The sequence below is a fragment of the Colossoma macropomum genome, unplaced genomic scaffold (assembly GCF_904425465.1).
Source record: "Colossoma macropomum unplaced genomic scaffold, Colossoma_macropomum, whole genome shotgun sequence".
NCBI lineage: Eukaryota > Metazoa > Chordata > Actinopteri > Characiformes > Serrasalmidae > Colossoma > Colossoma macropomum.
The window spans coordinates 18,881,755-18,900,604 of NW_023494799.1; the positions used below are offsets into that span (position 1 = coordinate 18,881,755).

An 18,850-nucleotide genomic window follows, 5' to 3' on the forward strand; every position below is an offset into this window, starting at 1 on the left:
TTGTAAGTAAAAGTTCTTGGCGCGGCTCCATCGTCGACCCAGGTCTTCAAACGTGTAGAGCCGTATAGGGACTTTAACTTACAAAAATTGTTATCTATAGAATTGTTAAATATTATTAAGATTAAACTATTTTCCTTCCTTCACGTTTGTCTCTGGAATCTTTTTGGTAGAAATTAAAGCTTTAGTGCAAGTTCTGCCAGGGAAACTCCAATGCTACGTCACTTATACTCTGACCAATCACAAGCTTCCACCTGTTTTTAAAATGGCTCGACTTACACACCTGCCTTGCTGCTTTCAGATGCTGACGTAACGTCGTTCCCCTCCTTCCTCCCCGCCGCCACCAGTTTGTCCCCGCCCGGTTGCTCAGGGGGTAGGCTCCCTGCCGTCCCTGTACGGCAGGATCTGCGAGGCTCTGCGCATTTGAAGACCTGGGCCGACGACGGGGCCCGTGCCAAGGACTTTAACTTACAAAAATTGTTATCTATTGAATTGTTAAATATTATTAAGATTAAACCATTTTCCTTCCTTCAGGTTAGTCTCTGGCGTCTTTCTGGTAGAACTTACAGTTCAGTGGCGGCGGGAGGACGAAGCATTCGAGGTGCGGTGAGGAGTAAACTCCCTTTCTTCTCAGGGTTGAGCAGCGCAGCGGCGAACGTGAAAATCTTAATCAGAGGGCCCACACAGCTTTCCGGTCGCTGTGGGGTCTATCTGACCTTGCTTCTGGGTTGGAGGATCAGCTTGTTTAAGCGGAAACAAGCTAGTCCATGCACAACGAGCCACACTTTCACTTTGCAAGAAACCAGTCCACAAGCACATAAAAACCAGCATCAACAGTTGTTAGTTCTGGCTCGCTAAGTGCTCAAAACGGCCATAACTCACGTGGAAATATGTCTCTTCAGAGAGAGTTACATCGCTCACAGCCTTCATCTAAAGCTCTTTTACAAAAGAAAAGAGTTTGAAAAACGCTACAGCTCACCTAAACTCCTAAACTTTTATTTTCATTTTTCTCGATGCCGTCTCCTCTCATTTTTCCTGCCGTCTTCCCCTCTCTCCTCCTCCTTCTCTCTCTCTAGTCCATCCACCTAACCCATCAAGCTAGGGAAATCTGTGGTTGACATTCTGAATACTCAATCAGATGTTTCAACAATCCTAATAATTCTAAAAGAATAAGTTGTCTCTCGGACACGATTGTGCAAGTCTTTCTAACTCATGGTTCTTAAAGTGACAGTACCTAAATAGAATAATTCAAACACTAGAGAACTAATGAATCAGTTTGTACCCCAGGCTATATGTATATATCACATTCATAGAAATATGTGTAATTGTGTATATGTTGTTAATATAGTTATATATTTTATAGATATATTTATCTGCATTTTGTTGCCTTGTACATTTACTGAGCAATGACAAATTTGGATCTATCTATGTATCTATAGCTGGAGGAGTTTCATATTGAGCACTTGTAAAATTAAGTGAACAAACTTTATGTTCACTTAAACCATTTACAATTTACTGCATTGTTCTGTAATGATTTACAAGTGAAATAAATCATTTTGAAATCGGATGAATCTTTTGGAATTAGCCTGTATTCCAGTGGATGAGTAAATAATGTTAAATCTGAAATGGAGTGAAATTCAGTAATAACTGAGGTACATCTGCCATTTAAAAAAAACTGTGCTTTGCTTGTCCACAAAACATACTGAAGACTGAATATTCTCAAATGTCCATCATGGAGAGCGTTTTCAATGGTTTTACCACAGTTTTTGTGTGGACAGGAGGCCAAAACACAGAAAAAGAACATTTTCAAAAGTATCTGGATACGTGTGGACAGGCCCTAAAGTAATTCTGCTTACCCAAACTCTCCCACAAATGTCTACAGTTTCTCCGAATCATGTGGGGAGTCAAGAAAAATGCACATTTCCTTTTGAGGGAGCAAAAATATGAGCTAAAACCCCTTGCTAGCATACATGTGAATGTGTGAATGGTGCTAACGTTAGCATTATAGCTTCCAAGCCAGCTAACGTTACACTGGCAAATAAATGTAATATTGCAAATTAATATTTCTAAAAATAGCATGCAACACATCAAAACATTATTTTGGTTACACTCTGGTTATGTATTGGTCATGAACCTGTTTGTTATCTTCACCTGGAACAGTTAAAAAAAGCTAAATAAAGCTTCTTATACAGTAAGATAAAGGAAAAAGTTCTACTGAAGTCGCACTCGAATACAATTACTCACTGCTGTATTATTTCACCCGTTATTAGAATTAATTGTTTCTATATTTTATAAAATGAATATTCAAAGCTTTTATGTGCTGTCTTGGGTTAAACATTAATTATTGCCTGATAGCTTGAAAAAATAGGGGGATGGCTTCTTCCCCAAGTTATCCTATTATTAATAGTAGTAATAACTTATTTTCAAAAAGTGGCTGTTAACATTGACATTCACTACACGCTACAATTGGGTGGACTGCATGTCAATTTGCCACACTGTACATAACAATTTTTAAATATTCTGTACTTTCCAGTATTCTATACTGTACAAACATACTTGACAAACACAGAAAAAAACTCACTTATTCTTGTTTTCCGTTAAAAATACTAATTGTTCAACTCGGTTTAAAACTTAATAGAAGTATTATGAATTGAACAAGCTGGATGAAACTTATGTGGCTAACTAAACAGTAAGGAAATGATTGCACTTCAAAAATGGTTTATTTAAAGAACCTACACACTTTCAACTTTGCCTTAAGGAACAGCATACAAAGGATGTGACACAGACCTATTTCCTTGGAGAGGGAATTACCAGGGCTCGCAATGTCAGTCATGAAATGAGGTTTTTCTTAAAGGATATTTTCATCAAAAGTGCAAAATAAATAGGAAATCAATATAAAGGAACAATTATTCTTCACAAAATATGTGGTTGTTAAACTAAAGATTTCTGATGATGTTAAATTCAGTTCTGGAGACATTAATGGAGCTTTAGGGTGAGTGGCACATAGTTGTGTACCACACAGAGAGCAGTAGCTTTGGTACGGGGGCCCAAATATCCACTCCCAAGTTTGTAAATATCCACACTCACCACAACATACTCAGACAGAATTCCATTCATACACCATACTACACTGCTCTACTGAGCAGAAAATTGGCCTAGTGTGTGTATATATTTATATACAGATACATTATTATTACTTTTTTCACCTAAGAGTCTTCTGGTGCATTTATATGAGCATTTATAAGTGAAGGCAATGTTAATGATTGCTGATGGTTGTGGCAATTTAAGTGATTAGTTCGGCTGATTCTTGAGTATGTTGGGATGTGCTGCAGAAATGAAGGCCACAAGGTGGCATGCACCCGCAACAATTTCGGAGTGTTTATAAACACATCTACAGCTGATTATCTAGTGTCTGTTTTGTATGTAGTCATAATAATCTACAATGTACGGAAGTACACTGGTGAACTTTCAAAAAGACTCAGACTCTGTAACTTTTTAAGAGACTCTTAGCAAAGTCTGTTTTTATGAAAAAGGAGCAGAGTAGTTACACCATGAGAGTGAGTCTGAGAAGGCCACCCTCCCATCAATCCTAAAATATAAGTCTTCATTCTCATGGAGGAACAACTCAGTCAGCCTCTGGTTGATAAGAGCCAGCCCAGGTCATCTGTTAATCAACAGTACTTCAACTTGAGTCTAATTCAAATATTGTTCAAGGCGTGTTGTAGCTAGACACATCCTTTCCAAAGTTATAGTAGTCCAGCTCCTGGATGGCCACCTCGGAGAGCTTGGTGAGATTAGGCGCATCATTATTATCCATATGCTCGGGGGTGGCAAAGTTGAAGTTTTCCTCCTCATAGTCCTCATGAGGTTCCAGATCTGGTGGAGCATCTGACAAACAAATAAAAAACAAACATAAAACCAAATTCGAAAATGAAACTTGTGGTTGAAAATTGTTTCTTAGATCTTGTTCACCTTGTCCATCTGGGGAGACATCCATGCCATGTTTGACCTTCATGTGTCGGCTGAGGTTCCCCTTCAGGTTGAATCGGCTAGAGCAGTATGCACACTTGAAAGGTTTGCTGCCAGCATGCAGATGCATGTGACCCAGGAGGTTGTACATTCGGTTAAATGATTTCCCACAGACCTGTAACACACAAATTAACAAACTTAAAAATGAACAAGTGATGTATAAGATTCTGGCTTGATTTTTTTACCTAGATATAAAGAACTAAGGACCTACTGCTAAAGAGTAACAAACTACGATATATTTGCATCTCTGCCAAATACTACAAAAGCAATAAGGAATGTTGCTTGTAAATAGTTGTGTATTTACCATATCCTTCAAAACAGAAGCAAGTGATTCTAAGTGAGTTGGAGTCACACAGTGCCATGATTGATCAGTTTGTTTACATAACATCAGTTTGATTTGGGTGGTTGTGTCTTCTGGAGTCTGACCTTGCACTTGAAAGGTTTCACAGGAAGGTGGACGATCATGTGGGTTTTGAGGGTCTGCTTTTGGACAAAGGACTTAAAGCAGACGTGACACTGGAAGGGCCGGACACTGGCATGGATCAGCATATGTCTCTTCAAGTTTGCAGACAATGTGAATTCTCGAGCACATACATCACACTTGAATCCCTTCATTCCCTGATGATCAACAGGAAGAAACACCAATCAGATCTCAGTGTTATCAGATCTTGATTTAACCCTTTAAAGGCCTAGAACCTAAGAACTACTAAGTAAGTTCACACTGTTTTCTACGGAATTACTGAATAATATTTCATAGGATTGAAATTTAAGGCCCAAAAGCATAGGATGTGAGGTTAAGCTCAGACCAGTGTCTGTTGTTATCAGTTATGCTTATAACAATGATTACCTGTTTTTCGGCATGAGCGATCCATTAGTAAACCACTGTTTACATAAGTTTCCTGCACTCAATACGCTACAATGCTTTTTATCCAGACAAATGTGGCTGATATGGAAGATGAAACTGAAGTGAAGTTTTTCCTTAGTAAGGGTGGGAGTGTGAGTACAAGTAGTGAGGGAGGAAGAAAGGTGGCGATTAAGAAAAAAAGAAAAGCGAATGGAGTGACAACAGAGAGGTAGGTAGGGATGTAATGAAAGGCTATCCCCATTACCAATTACAACAATGATACAACCTAATAATCTTGCAATTCTAATTCTATATCCGGTTTGGATGTCCAGTCAAAAATTTGGGGAAAACCTAATCACCTTTTCATAATATTAAAACCATTCTTACATGCTTCTTCCTTGGTGTTTGAAAGTTAAAGTCCTTAAGCACATATATATTTCCATATTAATTTTCAAAGTAAAAATTTAAAATCTAAAAATATAGTTTTGAACTAACCTTGACCCTCCCCATTTAATAGTTAATTGAGAGAATACCAGTGAGCAAAGAGTGTCTACATTAAATAATCTAAAACAGAAATTCTTTTTGCTTCATTTAATATTTCTTTAGTCATTACACAATTCCAGTTTAGTCATATCCAATTCCACCCACTAGTTATCACTCCCCCAATCACACGATACCACCAGCACTAAGAGGGCGAAGGCTAGCATAAGCTTCATCTGAGTCATGAGAAGCCAGCTACCGCTTTTTGTTGAATGTGCTTGGAGGAAACCGCTAAGCTCCAATTGTGTTACGTCAGCTAGCAGGCGCCTGCTGTAATTAAACATGCAATCAAGTGTGAAAACAATAATTACTTTCACTAGCAAACTAATCTGTAAGTGATGGTGTAAGTTGTTAGTGGTAAAGAAGACAGCAACTTTCCCAAATATTACTGATTTGGACCCTTAAAATAAAACAACCTAGTGGTCAAGAAGTGTAATTTTAAAAGCAGCTATCACAGATCACTGATTTGGACCCTTACAATAAAATGACCTAATGGCACACCTTTTTTCTTATTCTTAGTGTCTATCATCTGCAATCACAAAGGTTTCCTCACTAATGACCATAAGCATAGGATATTAAACTTTGATCAATATTTGTTATTTGTTCTAATCTAATTTAAACCAAAATACAAAAGACATTGCATGCAGCACAAAGGGTTAATCATAATGGCAGCACAACAGCCAATCAGACAGTATATTTGTGAATTGCACACCTATTTGGAGAAATGACATTGCAAACAACAACATGGTAAAGATGTGGCACAGGAAGATGGGTAGAACGCCTGGTTAAGAAAACAAATTAATTCTTGAAATTGTTAGGGATACACTGATACCACTTATTTCCCTTCCAATAACTGATCCTTAAGCATCAGCCACTAACTAATGTAGCTTATGAGCCCTGATCTTTATACAATTCCACTTTTTAAATACAACCCCATTTCCAAAAAAGTTGGGACGCTGTGCAGAATGTAAATAAAAATAGAATGCAATGATGTGCAAATCATGTAAATCATATTTTTGAAGGAAAATACTACACAGACAACATATCAAATCGTTCCAAATAAGTTGGGACGGGGGCATGTTTACCACTGTGTTTCATTACCTCTTCTTTTAACAGCACTCTGTAATCGTTTGGGAACTGAGAAAGTTTGAAAGTGAAATGTTTTCCCATTCTTGTTTGATATAGGACTTCAGCTGCTCAACAGTTCAGGGGCTTAATTGTCGTATTTTTCATTTCATAAAGTGGCAAATGTTCTCAGTGGGTGACAGTTCTGGACTGCAGGCCGGCCAGTTTAGCACCCAGACTCTTTTAATACAGAGCAATGCTGCTGTAAAACATGCAGAAGGTGCTTTGACATTGTCTTGCTGAAATAATCAAGGCCTTCCCTGAAAAAGACATCGTCTGGATGATAGCATATGTTGACAAAATACGTATATATCATTAAGCATTAATGGTGCCTTCACAGATGTGAACGTCACCCATGCCATGTGCTCTAATGCACCCCTATATCATCATGAATACTGGCTTTTGAACTGTGCACTGATAACAACCCGAGTGGTCTTTAGACCACAGCGCAATATTTACATTTTGCACAGCGTCTCAACTGTGTTAGAAATGGGGTTGTATTTCAGAGCTGTGTTCATAATAAGTGTGAATGAATGGCATTTACCTGGTGATACACACACACACACACACACACACACACATATATATACATATATATATATATATGTGCGTGTGTGTGTGTGTGTGTGTGTGTATGTACAAACCCATTTCCAAAAAACCTGGGATGCTGTGCAAAATGTAAATAAAAACAAATGTAATTATATGCAAATCATTTAACCACTATATTTAATTAAAAATAGTACAATGACAAGTCAAATATTGCAAATGAGAAATTTTATTGGTTTTGAAAAATATATGCCCATTTTAAATTTGATGCCAACAACACATTCCAAAAAATTGGGACAGGGACAACAAAAGGCTGGTAAATTTGTTTCATGCTAAAAAAACACCTGGTGGTTAATTGGCAACACGTCAGTAATGTGATTAGGTATAAAAAAGCATCCCAGAGAGGCTTCAGAAGTAAAGATGGGGAGGAGCTCACCAGTCTGTGAAAAACTGGACAATCAAATAGTGCGACAATTCAAAAATAATGTTTCTCAACATAAAATAGCAAAACACTTTTGCTATTTTTCATCATCCACGGTACATAATATCATTAAAAGATTCAGAGACTCTGGAGAAATCTCTGTATGCAAGGGACAAGGCCAAAAACCATATATGCTGGCCATGATCTTTGGGCCCTCAGGCAGCACTGCATTAAAAACGGACATGATTCTGTAGTGGAAATCACTTCTAAAAACCACTGTCTGTGAAAACATTTCATCATTGCATCCACAAATGCAAGGTAAAACTCTAAAACACAAAGAAGAAACCATATATAAACAGGATCCAGAAACACCGCCGCCTTCTCTGGGCCCAAGCTCATTTAAAATGGACTGAGGGGAGGTGGAAAATTGTCTTGTAGTCCAACAAATCAACATTTGAAATTATTTTTGGAAATCATGGACACTGCGTCCTCAGAAAACATTTGGCACATTATTAAATGTTGAGCAGCTGAAATCATATATAAATAAATATATTCAAATATATTCAAATATAAATGGGAAAAATTTCACCTTCAATACTATAGCAGTTGGTCTCCTTAGGTCCCAAATGCTTACAGAGTGTTGTTAAAAAAAGAGGTGATGAAACACAGAGGTAAACATGCCCCATCCCAACTTTTTTGGAACATGTTGTTGGCATCAAATTCAAAATGGGCATATATTTTTCAAAAAACAAAATTTCTCAATTTCAACATTTGATATGTTGTCTTTGTAGTATTTTCCTTTAAAAATATGGTTTACATTATTTGCATATCATTGCATTCTATTTTTATTTACATTCTGCACAGCATCCCAACTTTTTTGGAAATGGGGTTGTATATATATTTATATATATATATATATATATATATACACACACAAACATACAATGCATTTGGGAAGTCTTTTCATTTTTCCACCGTTTGTTATGTTGCGGCCTTGTGCTAAAATAAAAAAAATTCAAATTTTTCCCCATCGATATGCACTTACCCCATAATGACAAAAAGAACAGAACAGAATTTTCGAAATTTTTGAAATTTTATTGTAAGTGTTCAGACCCTTTACTCTGTACATAGTTGACGCAGCTTTGGCAGCGATTACAGCCTCCAGTCTTCTTTGGTATGATGCCACAAGGTTTGCACACATTTTCTGCCATTCTTCTCTGCAGATCTTCTCAAGCTCTGGCAGGTTGGATAGGACCGTCAGTGCACAGTTATTTTCAGGTCTCTCCAGAGATGTTTGATCAGGTTCAAGTCAGAGCTCTGGCTGGGCCACTCAAGGACATTCACAGAGTTGTCTCTAAGACACTCCTGTGTTATATTGGCTATGTGCTTAGGGTCACTCTGTTGATGGAAGGTGAACCTTCGACCTAGTCTGAGGTGCTCTGGATCAGATTTTCATTAAGAATATCTCTGTACTTTGCTCCATTCCGCTTTCCCTCAACCCTAACAGTCTCCCTGTCCCAGCTGCTGAAAAACAACCCCACAGCATGATGCTGCCACCGCCATGCTTCACTGTAGGGATGGTATTGGGCAGGTAATGAGCAGTGCCCGGTTTCCTCCAGAAAGGACGCTTAGAACTGAGGCCATAAAGTTCAGTCTTGGTTTCATCAGACCAGAGAATCTTGTTTCTTCCAGTCTAAGAGTCCTTTAGATGCTTACAAATTCCAGGTTGGCTTTCATGTGTCTTTTACTGAGGAGAAGCTTCTGCCTGGCCCAGATTGGGTGAGTGCTGCAGTGATGGTTGACCTTATGTGAGCTTCTCCCATCTGCACACAGGATCTTTGGAGCCAGAGTGACCATTGGGTTCTTGGTCACCTCTCTTACCAAGGCCTTTCTCCCCTGATTACTTAGTTTGGTGGGGTGGTGAGTCCTGGTTGTTCCAAACTTCTTCCATTGAAGAATTATGGAGGCCACTGTGCTCTTGGGAACTTTCAGTGCAGCAGAAATGTTTTTGTAGCCTTCTCCACACAATCCTGTTGCTGAGCTTTACAGGCAGTTCTTTCCTCCTGATGGCCTGTTTTTTGCTCTGATATGCATTTTCAGCTGTGAGACCTTATATAGACAGGTGTGTATCTTTCCAAATCATGTCCAATCAACTGGATTTACCACAGGTGGACTCCAATCAAGGTGTAGAAACATATCAAATATATGATCAAGTGAAAAGGGAGGCCCCAGAGCTAAATTTTACGTCATGGCGAAGGGTCTGAAAACTTGTGTACATGCAAATTTTTAGTTTTTCCTTTTTAATAAATTTGCAAAAATTTCTAAAATTCTGTTTTTACTTTGACATTAAGGGGTAGTGAGTGCAGATTGATGGGGGGAAACTTGAATATTTTTTATTTTAGCACAAGGCCACAACATAACAAAATGTGAAAAAAGTGAAAGGGTCTGAAGACTTTCCGAATGCATTGTATACACATATACGTACACACACACACACACACACACCCACACACACACACACACACACACACCATAGATAAACCTACACACACACACACACCATAGATAAACCTACACACCCCACCAAACACACACACACACACACACACACACACACACACACACCATAGTAGTACGTAGTAGTACACGCAGTAGCTTCTCTGGCTTGGCACGAATGTGAATGTTATTTCACGTCCAGATTTCTCAATACACTTGTCCCATACACTTACACAATTCTTACAGTCATTAACACTGTCAGCACCTGATGTTTTCAACTGATTTCCTGGCTTAAATCAAACACAGGCCACAAAACCACGCTGCTGCCTGATACAGCTGACCAAAGGAGGTGCACCTCAGACGGAGCTAGTGGGCCCTCTCACCCGACTAGCAGGCTGCTTATGCTAAAGACTAAAGGCTTTCATTACCCCAAGATACTGGTTCTTCTCATATCTCTCTCTAAGGTCTGCTCGCTCATTAGCAACCTGGACAACTGTAACTGACCAGACAGTAGCCACGTTTACATGCAGCCTAATAATCCATTAATAATCCGACTAATCTCTCAATCAGAATAGAATACGTCCATGTATACACTTCAATTGGAATAGACTAGTCCAATTGAGGCCATTCGGAATACAATTTCTATCCGATTGAACGAGGTGGGTAAACCTGTAAATAATCCGTTAAATAGAAGAATAATAGCTGTAAACGCCTGTATCCGATTACATTTCCAATTGGAATGTGGAAGTACGTTCTGCGTATGTGCATTCGCGTCACAGCAAAAGCAGAGAACTCATAAACTGGCTCTGGCAAAAGTTTATAACGTTCAACATGGCAGGAGCAGAAAGTGGTCTGCAGAGGAGACGAAGTTTATGCTCTGAGCTTTAAAAGACGTCGGTGGGATGGGCGTCCAGCTTATGTGTCTCAGAACATGACGTCTTCCTCTCGCCATTCTTTAATAAGCACATGTGAGGTACGTTTTCCTGAGTCTGACATATTTTTAAAGTTATTAAAAACACAAAAGTGCCAACTGAAAACTCATCTCACTCTGACTGAATCTCATGTGATGTTCGCTGTCATGTTAACGTTTACTCTAAGTGGTACTCCACGTATGCGCATCATTTTCAATCGGATTACTTGTAGCGTGCATGTAAATGAAGATTTTGCATCAGATTGTTTAATAGAGTGTGCATATAAACACCTCAGTCTTAATCTGCAATTGCAATGTATTTAATCGGATTGGCAAAAATCTTTGCATGTAAACACAGCCAGTGGGAGATAAGTTATTACTGACAGAAGCCTGGCACAGCTGTTCAGGTAAAGATCTACTGGTATTATCAGCTGCATTTAGAGCTGGGCGATAATTTAATCACGATAACCAAAATTCATATCGTTCGATATCAATACATATCACAATAAATGTCAAATCATTATTTCTTTTAAGTTTGAAGGCTGATTTTTGCTCCTGAGTGGTTTGAGTTGCTGTTTTAAACTGTCCTTTATAGTTAGAACATGACAAACGCTCGCCAAACAGTGGAACATTTTACAAATCTGTCATGGGATAGTGGGAGAAAGTTTCTGATTAGCTGTTTTTGTTTGTTTTTGTAATAGTCATAATTTAAGAAAGAAAAACAGATTATTTTTAGCTGTCTGGTGACGAGTGCTATGCTATCCCATTACAAACACTGAACAAGTGGCCAACAACAGTACTAAACTGTTTAGTTTCTCAACAACATCAACTTAGCATGAACAGCAAACATTAGCTGGCTCGGTAGGTCAGTGATGGATCACACCGCCTTACTGCCGTCACTCCTACCACATCCATATTCATATCAGAGCATATCACAGTATTCAAACACCAGCTAGCAGACGTCTGGATTTCTCTATAGCAATTTGAGGGGTGAACCGCAATATATATAACACCAGACAAACGGAGTCTACTTTTTAGGTACGTTTAAACTGAAAACGGTGCTTTTGTGTCTTGTCTGGTCTACAGTATCATCAGTTTGCGGTGTTGTGCGAGTGATGGATCACCAATTCAAGTTAGCCAGCTGCTAAAAAAGACAGCCTGGAAAGATAACGTTCTCCCGCTTTCCAATGCCTCACAGCTTCCTCAGTTTACTTGCATTTAACTCAGGGCTGTAACTTACATGAACCCACTTCTTTCTTTCACTTTCGTTGCTTGGGAATGCACTAATACTTAAACTTCACTGTCCGAGTGCTGCAACAGCACTTTAGTTGTGTGGAGCAGATGTGATTTAACGCTGCTAAAGCTTGTTAGGATGTACGGAGAGAGGTGAGTTCACTTTAGGACAGTACAGTTACGGCACTGATCTTGTCACTCGCACTTGGTCACAGGAGAACACATCACCGGTTGCTCCACTCAAACAGAGAATGTATAACTCCACGTTTCAGACATTACTATAGTATATTTTGCGATTCATTTTACTCGTCGCCCCCTCCCTCTCTAATCATGTCGAAAAACTCAGAAGTGTGCCCTTTCCTGGCGACAGCAGAGTAGTGTCACTTTCCTTGCAGTAGAAAACGCCACCAGGGCTTTCGCTAGAACGTGGAAGTGTGAGAATGGTGTATTATATTGAAAATTTATGAGGAAAGTTATATTGCGATAATTATCGTTATCGTTTTATCACCCAGCCCTAGCTGCAATCTTGATACAGTATCGGTGCAACCCTAGAAATTATCGAGAGTACAAAAGCCCATGAGTTTCAGTAAAAAAAAAAAAAAAATCACAGAACTTTAATCAAATAATTTTATTCCTTTATTTGTAGTTTTATTCCTATTTTTCTTGGCTGTTTGACCCAACTTCAAACATGGAATTATGGCACAGTAGCAAAATGGAAACCACATCTGGACTGGGGAAAACATTAATAGTAATTTCAAGTTAGCCAGAATATGAGTCCTGAAAATCTTCTATTGAAAGATTAGGGTTTATCCAGCTTTCTTACCAATGTTTCCCATTATGTCTGGCAAAAAACAAAACACTTTATTCATAAGGCAAAATCAAACTAACAGTCAAGCACGGTGAGGGATGTGCCATGGTTTGAGGCTGTATCAGCGCCTGCCTGACATCTCACTGCAAAAGGGTTTACATATTCTGCTAAGCATTGGAAAATGTTAGAGCACAAGGGCAAGTCCATTTGCCCACAAAATGAAAGTGGACTTTGGTCTTGTAGAGAACTCTGAGATGATGTGGCAAGACCTAAAGATTGCAGTTCAAATAAAAAAAAACACTGTCACTGAATCAAAACAATTCTGCATGAAGGAGTGAACTAATATTTCTCCATGGGGACATGAACCTCATTAGTACCTGGAGGAGGCAGTTGGTTGCAGTGATTGTTCAGTAAATGTTCAGTAAACTGACACATTTTGCAACAAATAGGGCAATTGCTTTTTTGCTCTTAGGCCATGGGTGTAATTTAATGAGGTACATGGAGACCACCTCCCACTTTTCAAATAAAAACACTTTAAACAGAAATTGTATGCTTAAATCAATTCAGTTCGAAAGTCATGCAGACACTAACGAAATTTCTCTCTAAAGCCCATAGTACATTATGTTCTACGGTCAAAAATTGTGATCAGTACATCATTGTTACTGAACCGTATAAAAAAGCACAGGCATTTTGAGCTTTCCCTGTGTAACTGTAACTGTAAGTCTTGTCTGATCTAAAATCAAACTAACGATCTCATTCAATGTCAAAAAAGTGGAAAAAACATAGAAAAACATTAGGGTGTGCACAAACAGCTTGTACAATTTCCACAGAAAGCAATATCAACAGAAAGAGATGCTTATAATGCCCAACTATAGTTCTCTAAGTGATGGAGCACAAATACCTATGGATGCATTAGATAGTGTTTGTTATACTGAACTAATCATCCAGCATCACTACCAGACCTCAGTAATGTTCTCATGGCTGAATGCAATCAAATAATCACAGCAATGTTACAACATCTAGTTTTAAGTCCTCCTAGAAGTTAATTACCATAATTGTCATTATATTTATACACTACAATTTATACAGTACAACAAAATTCTTTTCTTTGCATATCCCAGCTTAAAATAGCTGGGGTCACAGCGCTGAATCACCCATGATACAGATCCCCTGGAGCAAAGAGGGTTAAATGCCTTGCTCAAAAGTGGCAACTTAGAAGATCTGAGAATTGTGTAAAAATGTTTGGATATCTTGTTGCGGATAATTTTCCACCACAGATTAAAGTTGGGTCCTACTTATGAGCTCCCATGCTTAAAATGGAATATAGCTGGATGTTATGTGGGTGCAGGAAATTAAAATTTTTTAAATCCTACATTCCATAAAAATTTGTATATGAGTTCCATTTACATATTCCACAGTCAGCTTTCAAACAGACACAGATTCATAAAGCCACACAAACACACATAACAACATAGCCTTTCTGTACCTTGGAGGCACGTGCCTGAGGCTTGAGCACTTTGTGCGTGAGCGAGTGTTGGCGGAGTTGGTGTAGCTGCAGGAACTGCAGGCCGCACTGGCTGCAAGAAAAGGAGCGCTGGGTCTGGTGTTTCAGCATGTGGTTTTGCAGCTGACTGCGGTAGGCAAAGGCCTTACTGCACTGGCCACACTGGAAAGTGGCTGGTCCTTGGTGGCTGACCTGGTGGCGCTTGAGGTGGGCATAGGTGGGGAACTCCATGCCACAGTGCGAACAGACATGGCAGCGGCCACGTTCATGCTTGACCTCATGGGCTCGCAGCTCACTGGGGTAGGCAAAGCCACGGCGACAGAAGCGGCAACTGTAGGGCTTCACGTCTGAGTGTTGTAGCATGTGCCGTTTTAGGTGGCTCGTCTGGGTGAAACCCTTCTTGCAGACAGTGCACTTGTGTGGCCGAGTGCCCTGGTGTGTCAGGAGGTGTGTCTGCAGGTGGCTGGGCTGCTTGAAGAGCTTGCCACAGTGTGGACAGGCGTGTGGCTTGATGCCATTGTGACCTAGTATGTGTGTAACTAGGTTGTACTTGGAAGTGTAAGACTTTTCACACATACGGCATTTCCAGCGCTTCAAGCCCTCACCTACATCCACGCAATATGACTCGTTAATCTGGATGTTGATGTCCAAACGGTCAATACGGCGGCCCCGTGGTGCTTCCCCTTCCACATGCTCACCCCAAAACATGCCCTGGCTGCTCTCATCAAAGTCCCCTACCCCATCCATATCACCACCCTCATAGCCAACGTCACTAGCCTGGAAGTAGCTGCTGATCTCCTCCCCTCCACCTCCGGCTTTCCCCATCCTTCCATCATCCCCTTCCTCTGGGACCTCGTCAACTCCTCCCTTCTCCTGTGTGTGGTTTCTGTCGCGGGGAGGAACCTCATGAGGTGCATGCGGGTGAGAGTGAGGGTGAGAATGAGTGTGGTGGTCAGATGGTGGGTGTGTGCTCTTGAGTTCCCGGACGCAGGTGGCGCAGCAATTGTTAGCATGAGGTTTGGGGGCAACCCGGTAGCCAGAGGGATCCATCATCTGCATGCTCTCTCTAGGTATCATGCTGTTCATCATGTGGTTGCAGGATGGGAGCCCTGGGGTTACAGACTCACCTTTGACATGTGAACCTACATCTAGGTGCCCTGTGGGGGTCTTGCCATTCTCAGATGGCCCCTGCCACCTTCGTTCAGCACAACTTGGATGCATGTGGTTGTCCTCACCGAGGTTCACGCCTAAGTAGTCACCGTTAGCACCAATAAGCTGCTCAGCATACTCATAGTCCATCCGCTCACTAGGTGGAGCAGGTGACTCTTTGGGATCTCCAGTGTAGAAACCATTCGGGGCAATGGTGGCACCAAAGACCTCATTCTGAGATATGAGGCCCAGTACAGCAGCCTGTGCCAAAGACAATACCACTACAGGGTCTGTCTGTGTCCCCACATCCATTTGCTGGTGCATAGCCTCAGAGTAACATCTGACCAGCCGCTGGGTCTTCTCCTCCTGCAACATACACACACAAACATGTTCAAATAAAAATTCAGCTGAGAGCAAACATGCTGGATTTCAGTGTTTGCTGAATATTTAACTCACATCAGTGGTGTAAAACTGAGGTCCTACACTACCTTAAATTATGGCTCTTAATTACCTACCACTATCAAGAGCATATTTTATAAAAAAGTAGTCTGTAACACATTTTTGAACAAAACTCTTCATATGTATAAATGTATATTTAAAGTAAGCAAAAGCTTAGCGTAAAACTGTAAAAAGTATCGTATCCATCCATCCATCCATCCATCCATCATCTAAACCGCTTATCCTTCTGGGTCGCGGTGGGGTGCTGGAGCCTATCCCAGCTGTCATTGGGCGGAAGGCAGGATACACCCTGGACAGGTCGCCAGTCCATCTCAGGGCAGTATCGTATCGATTAATTTTTATTACACAGTTTAATCAGAAATGCCAATTACTGTAAATATTTACATATTTAGCAGATGCTCTTATGTACACTGACTTACAGTCATCTGTTCACAGAGTAGAGTAGAATATTAATGCCTACTATTGTCTATACATTCGGCAGTAGATGCATGAGCAAATATGGGGTGCAACTTATCAGTTGTAGTTCCAATATCATACTGGGATGAGTCACTCCATGAACAGAGTGCCACTTGAGTCTACAATATTTGATGCAGTGTATAAGCAAAAACTATTTGCTAAGAAGTGTTATTTACATAATTCACAGCAGAAAACTTACATTGGAAAGTTAACCTTCACAACCAGTTTTGCCAAAAATATTCCCCTCTGTCACAAGCTCAGTATGATGGTGTTGTACTTCTCAGTGTAACTTTTCCTCCAAGAAATAAATATGGTTACTGAAATAGTTTTTTTTTTCTGTAACTGAAACTAATGAGGCCAAAAGTAGTACTTTCTTGACATATAACATCAAATTATCATGTCCATTTGGCATAATCTTGTGGAATGATTCAGATTAACAGTACTTTAATTTTATGATTAATCACCAAATAATGCACCAGCATTTAACTGCATTAGGTTACATCAGGTCGGTCATCCCTTTTGCAGCTATAACAGCTTCCACTCTTCTGGGAAGGCTTTCTACAAGATTTTGGAGTGTGTGTCTGGGAATATTTGCCCATTCTTCCAGAAGAACATTTGTGAGGTCCGACACTGATGTTGGATGAGAGGGGCTGGCTCGCACTCTTTGTTCTAGTTCACCCTACAGGTATTCGATGGTGTTGAGGTCAGGGCTCTGTGCCACACCAACCTCACCTAACCATGACTTTACTGACCTTGCTTTGTGCACTGGGGCTCAGTCATGCTGAAACAAAAAGTGCCTTCCCCAAACTATTCCCACAAAGTTGGAAGTATAAAATTAAGCAAAATGTCTCGGTATGCTGAAGCATTGAGATTTCCCTCACTGGAACTAAGGTGCCTAGACCAACTCTTGAAAAAACAACCCCAAAGCATTATCTTTCCTCCACCACACTTTACAGTTGGCACAATGCAGTCAGGCAAGTAACATTCAACTCAGACTCATTCATCAGACTGCCAGATAGAGAAACGTGATTTGTCACTCCACAGAATACGTTTCCACTACTCCACAGTCCAGTGGCAGTGTGGAGCAGTGGACCACACTGCCACTCCACTCCATCCAATGCTTGGTATTGTGCTTGGTAATATAAAGTTGCGTTCAGCTGCTCTGGCCATGAAAACCGATGCCATGAAGCTCCCGCCACACAGTTTCAAACAGCTTAATTCAATGATTAAGAGATGTGTCCCAATACTTTTGTCCATATAGTGCATATTTGAGACAGAATTGAAGATTAAGACCTAGTTCAATCAGTTAATTTAACTGAACCCCACTGCACATTGTTACAGAAAACCAGACTGTAAAGACAGATATATATCCTTTCTACTTTTGCCAATATGTTAACCTTTTCATTGCCAAAACACCTGCTAACTTCTCCTGAGTCCTCTACAAAGTACATTCCTTGCTTTTTATATTCCGACTGTCTTCACTTTTTATGAGAAGTTTAAGAACTAAAGAATGATCTCAAACTTTATTAATACCTTATGCAAACCTTGTCAAAAATACTAGGTAGGTAATACTAAAAATTAAATAGGGAAAATGACAGTGAAAGACCAAAAATGATGAAGATGGAAAAAGTGTAAGAAAGGAAGAGCGACAGAGTGCAGAAGTGATAGAGAGAACGAGGGGGGGGGCTGAGTGAGCGAGTGAGAGAAATAGAGATAGGGGGAGGGAGGGGCAGACACTGAGTGAGCAAGAGAGTGGGTGAGAGTGAGAGAGAAAAGGAGAGACAGACAGAGAGAAAGATAAATAGAAACAGACAAAAAGGGAGGGAAAAAGACAAAATGAAACATTAGATGAGAAAGTAAATCAGAGGGTGAAGAACACGAAAACACAGACTGGTGAACCAAACACATTAAAAGACTTTTTTTTTTTAAACAACATAGTGCCTGTAATTCTATCATTAAAATAGGTCAATTCAGTGTCTTCCAAGAGAACAATCCTTTACATTACACAATAAAGAGTACACGCACACAGCCAGATTATGCTCTATGAGGGTTTCCTACGTGCAGTATAAGGAACTCACCACATTCTTCTTGGTTTGGGGTTTGAGATGTTTCAGAGATCTCATCCTGAAGCAGAGGTTCACAGTCACCTTCTGGCCGTCCTGCTCTTCACACTCTACTGTTGTCTGTAGCTACACTGGCTCTAACAACACACAAACACACACACTCCCTCTTTCCCTTTTCTGTGTGTTGTTGTTCTCCCTCTCTGTTCTTTCTGTGAGCTCTTTTTTCCTCTCTCTCTCCCCTCCCCTTCTGTCAGACTCTCTCTCCTATGT

The 18,850-nt window shown here is 40.1% G+C and overlaps 1 protein-coding gene across 1 annotated transcript; it reads right to left on the reverse strand.

Annotated features, from left to right (window-relative positions):
• Positions 1 to 2,698: 2,698 nt before the first annotated feature.
• znf710b (zinc finger protein 710b) lies at positions 2,699 to 18,837 on the reverse strand. Its single transcript, XM_036586444.1, is given in 6 exon segments — positions 2,699 to 3,772; positions 3,775 to 3,885; positions 3,970 to 4,141; positions 4,453 to 4,644; positions 14,436 to 15,968; positions 18,596 to 18,837. Coding segments are annotated over 6 exon segments (2,082 nt in total). The 5' UTR covers positions 18,641 to 18,837; the 3' UTR covers positions 2,699 to 3,743.
• Between the last annotated feature and the right edge of the window lie 13 nt (positions 18,838 to 18,850).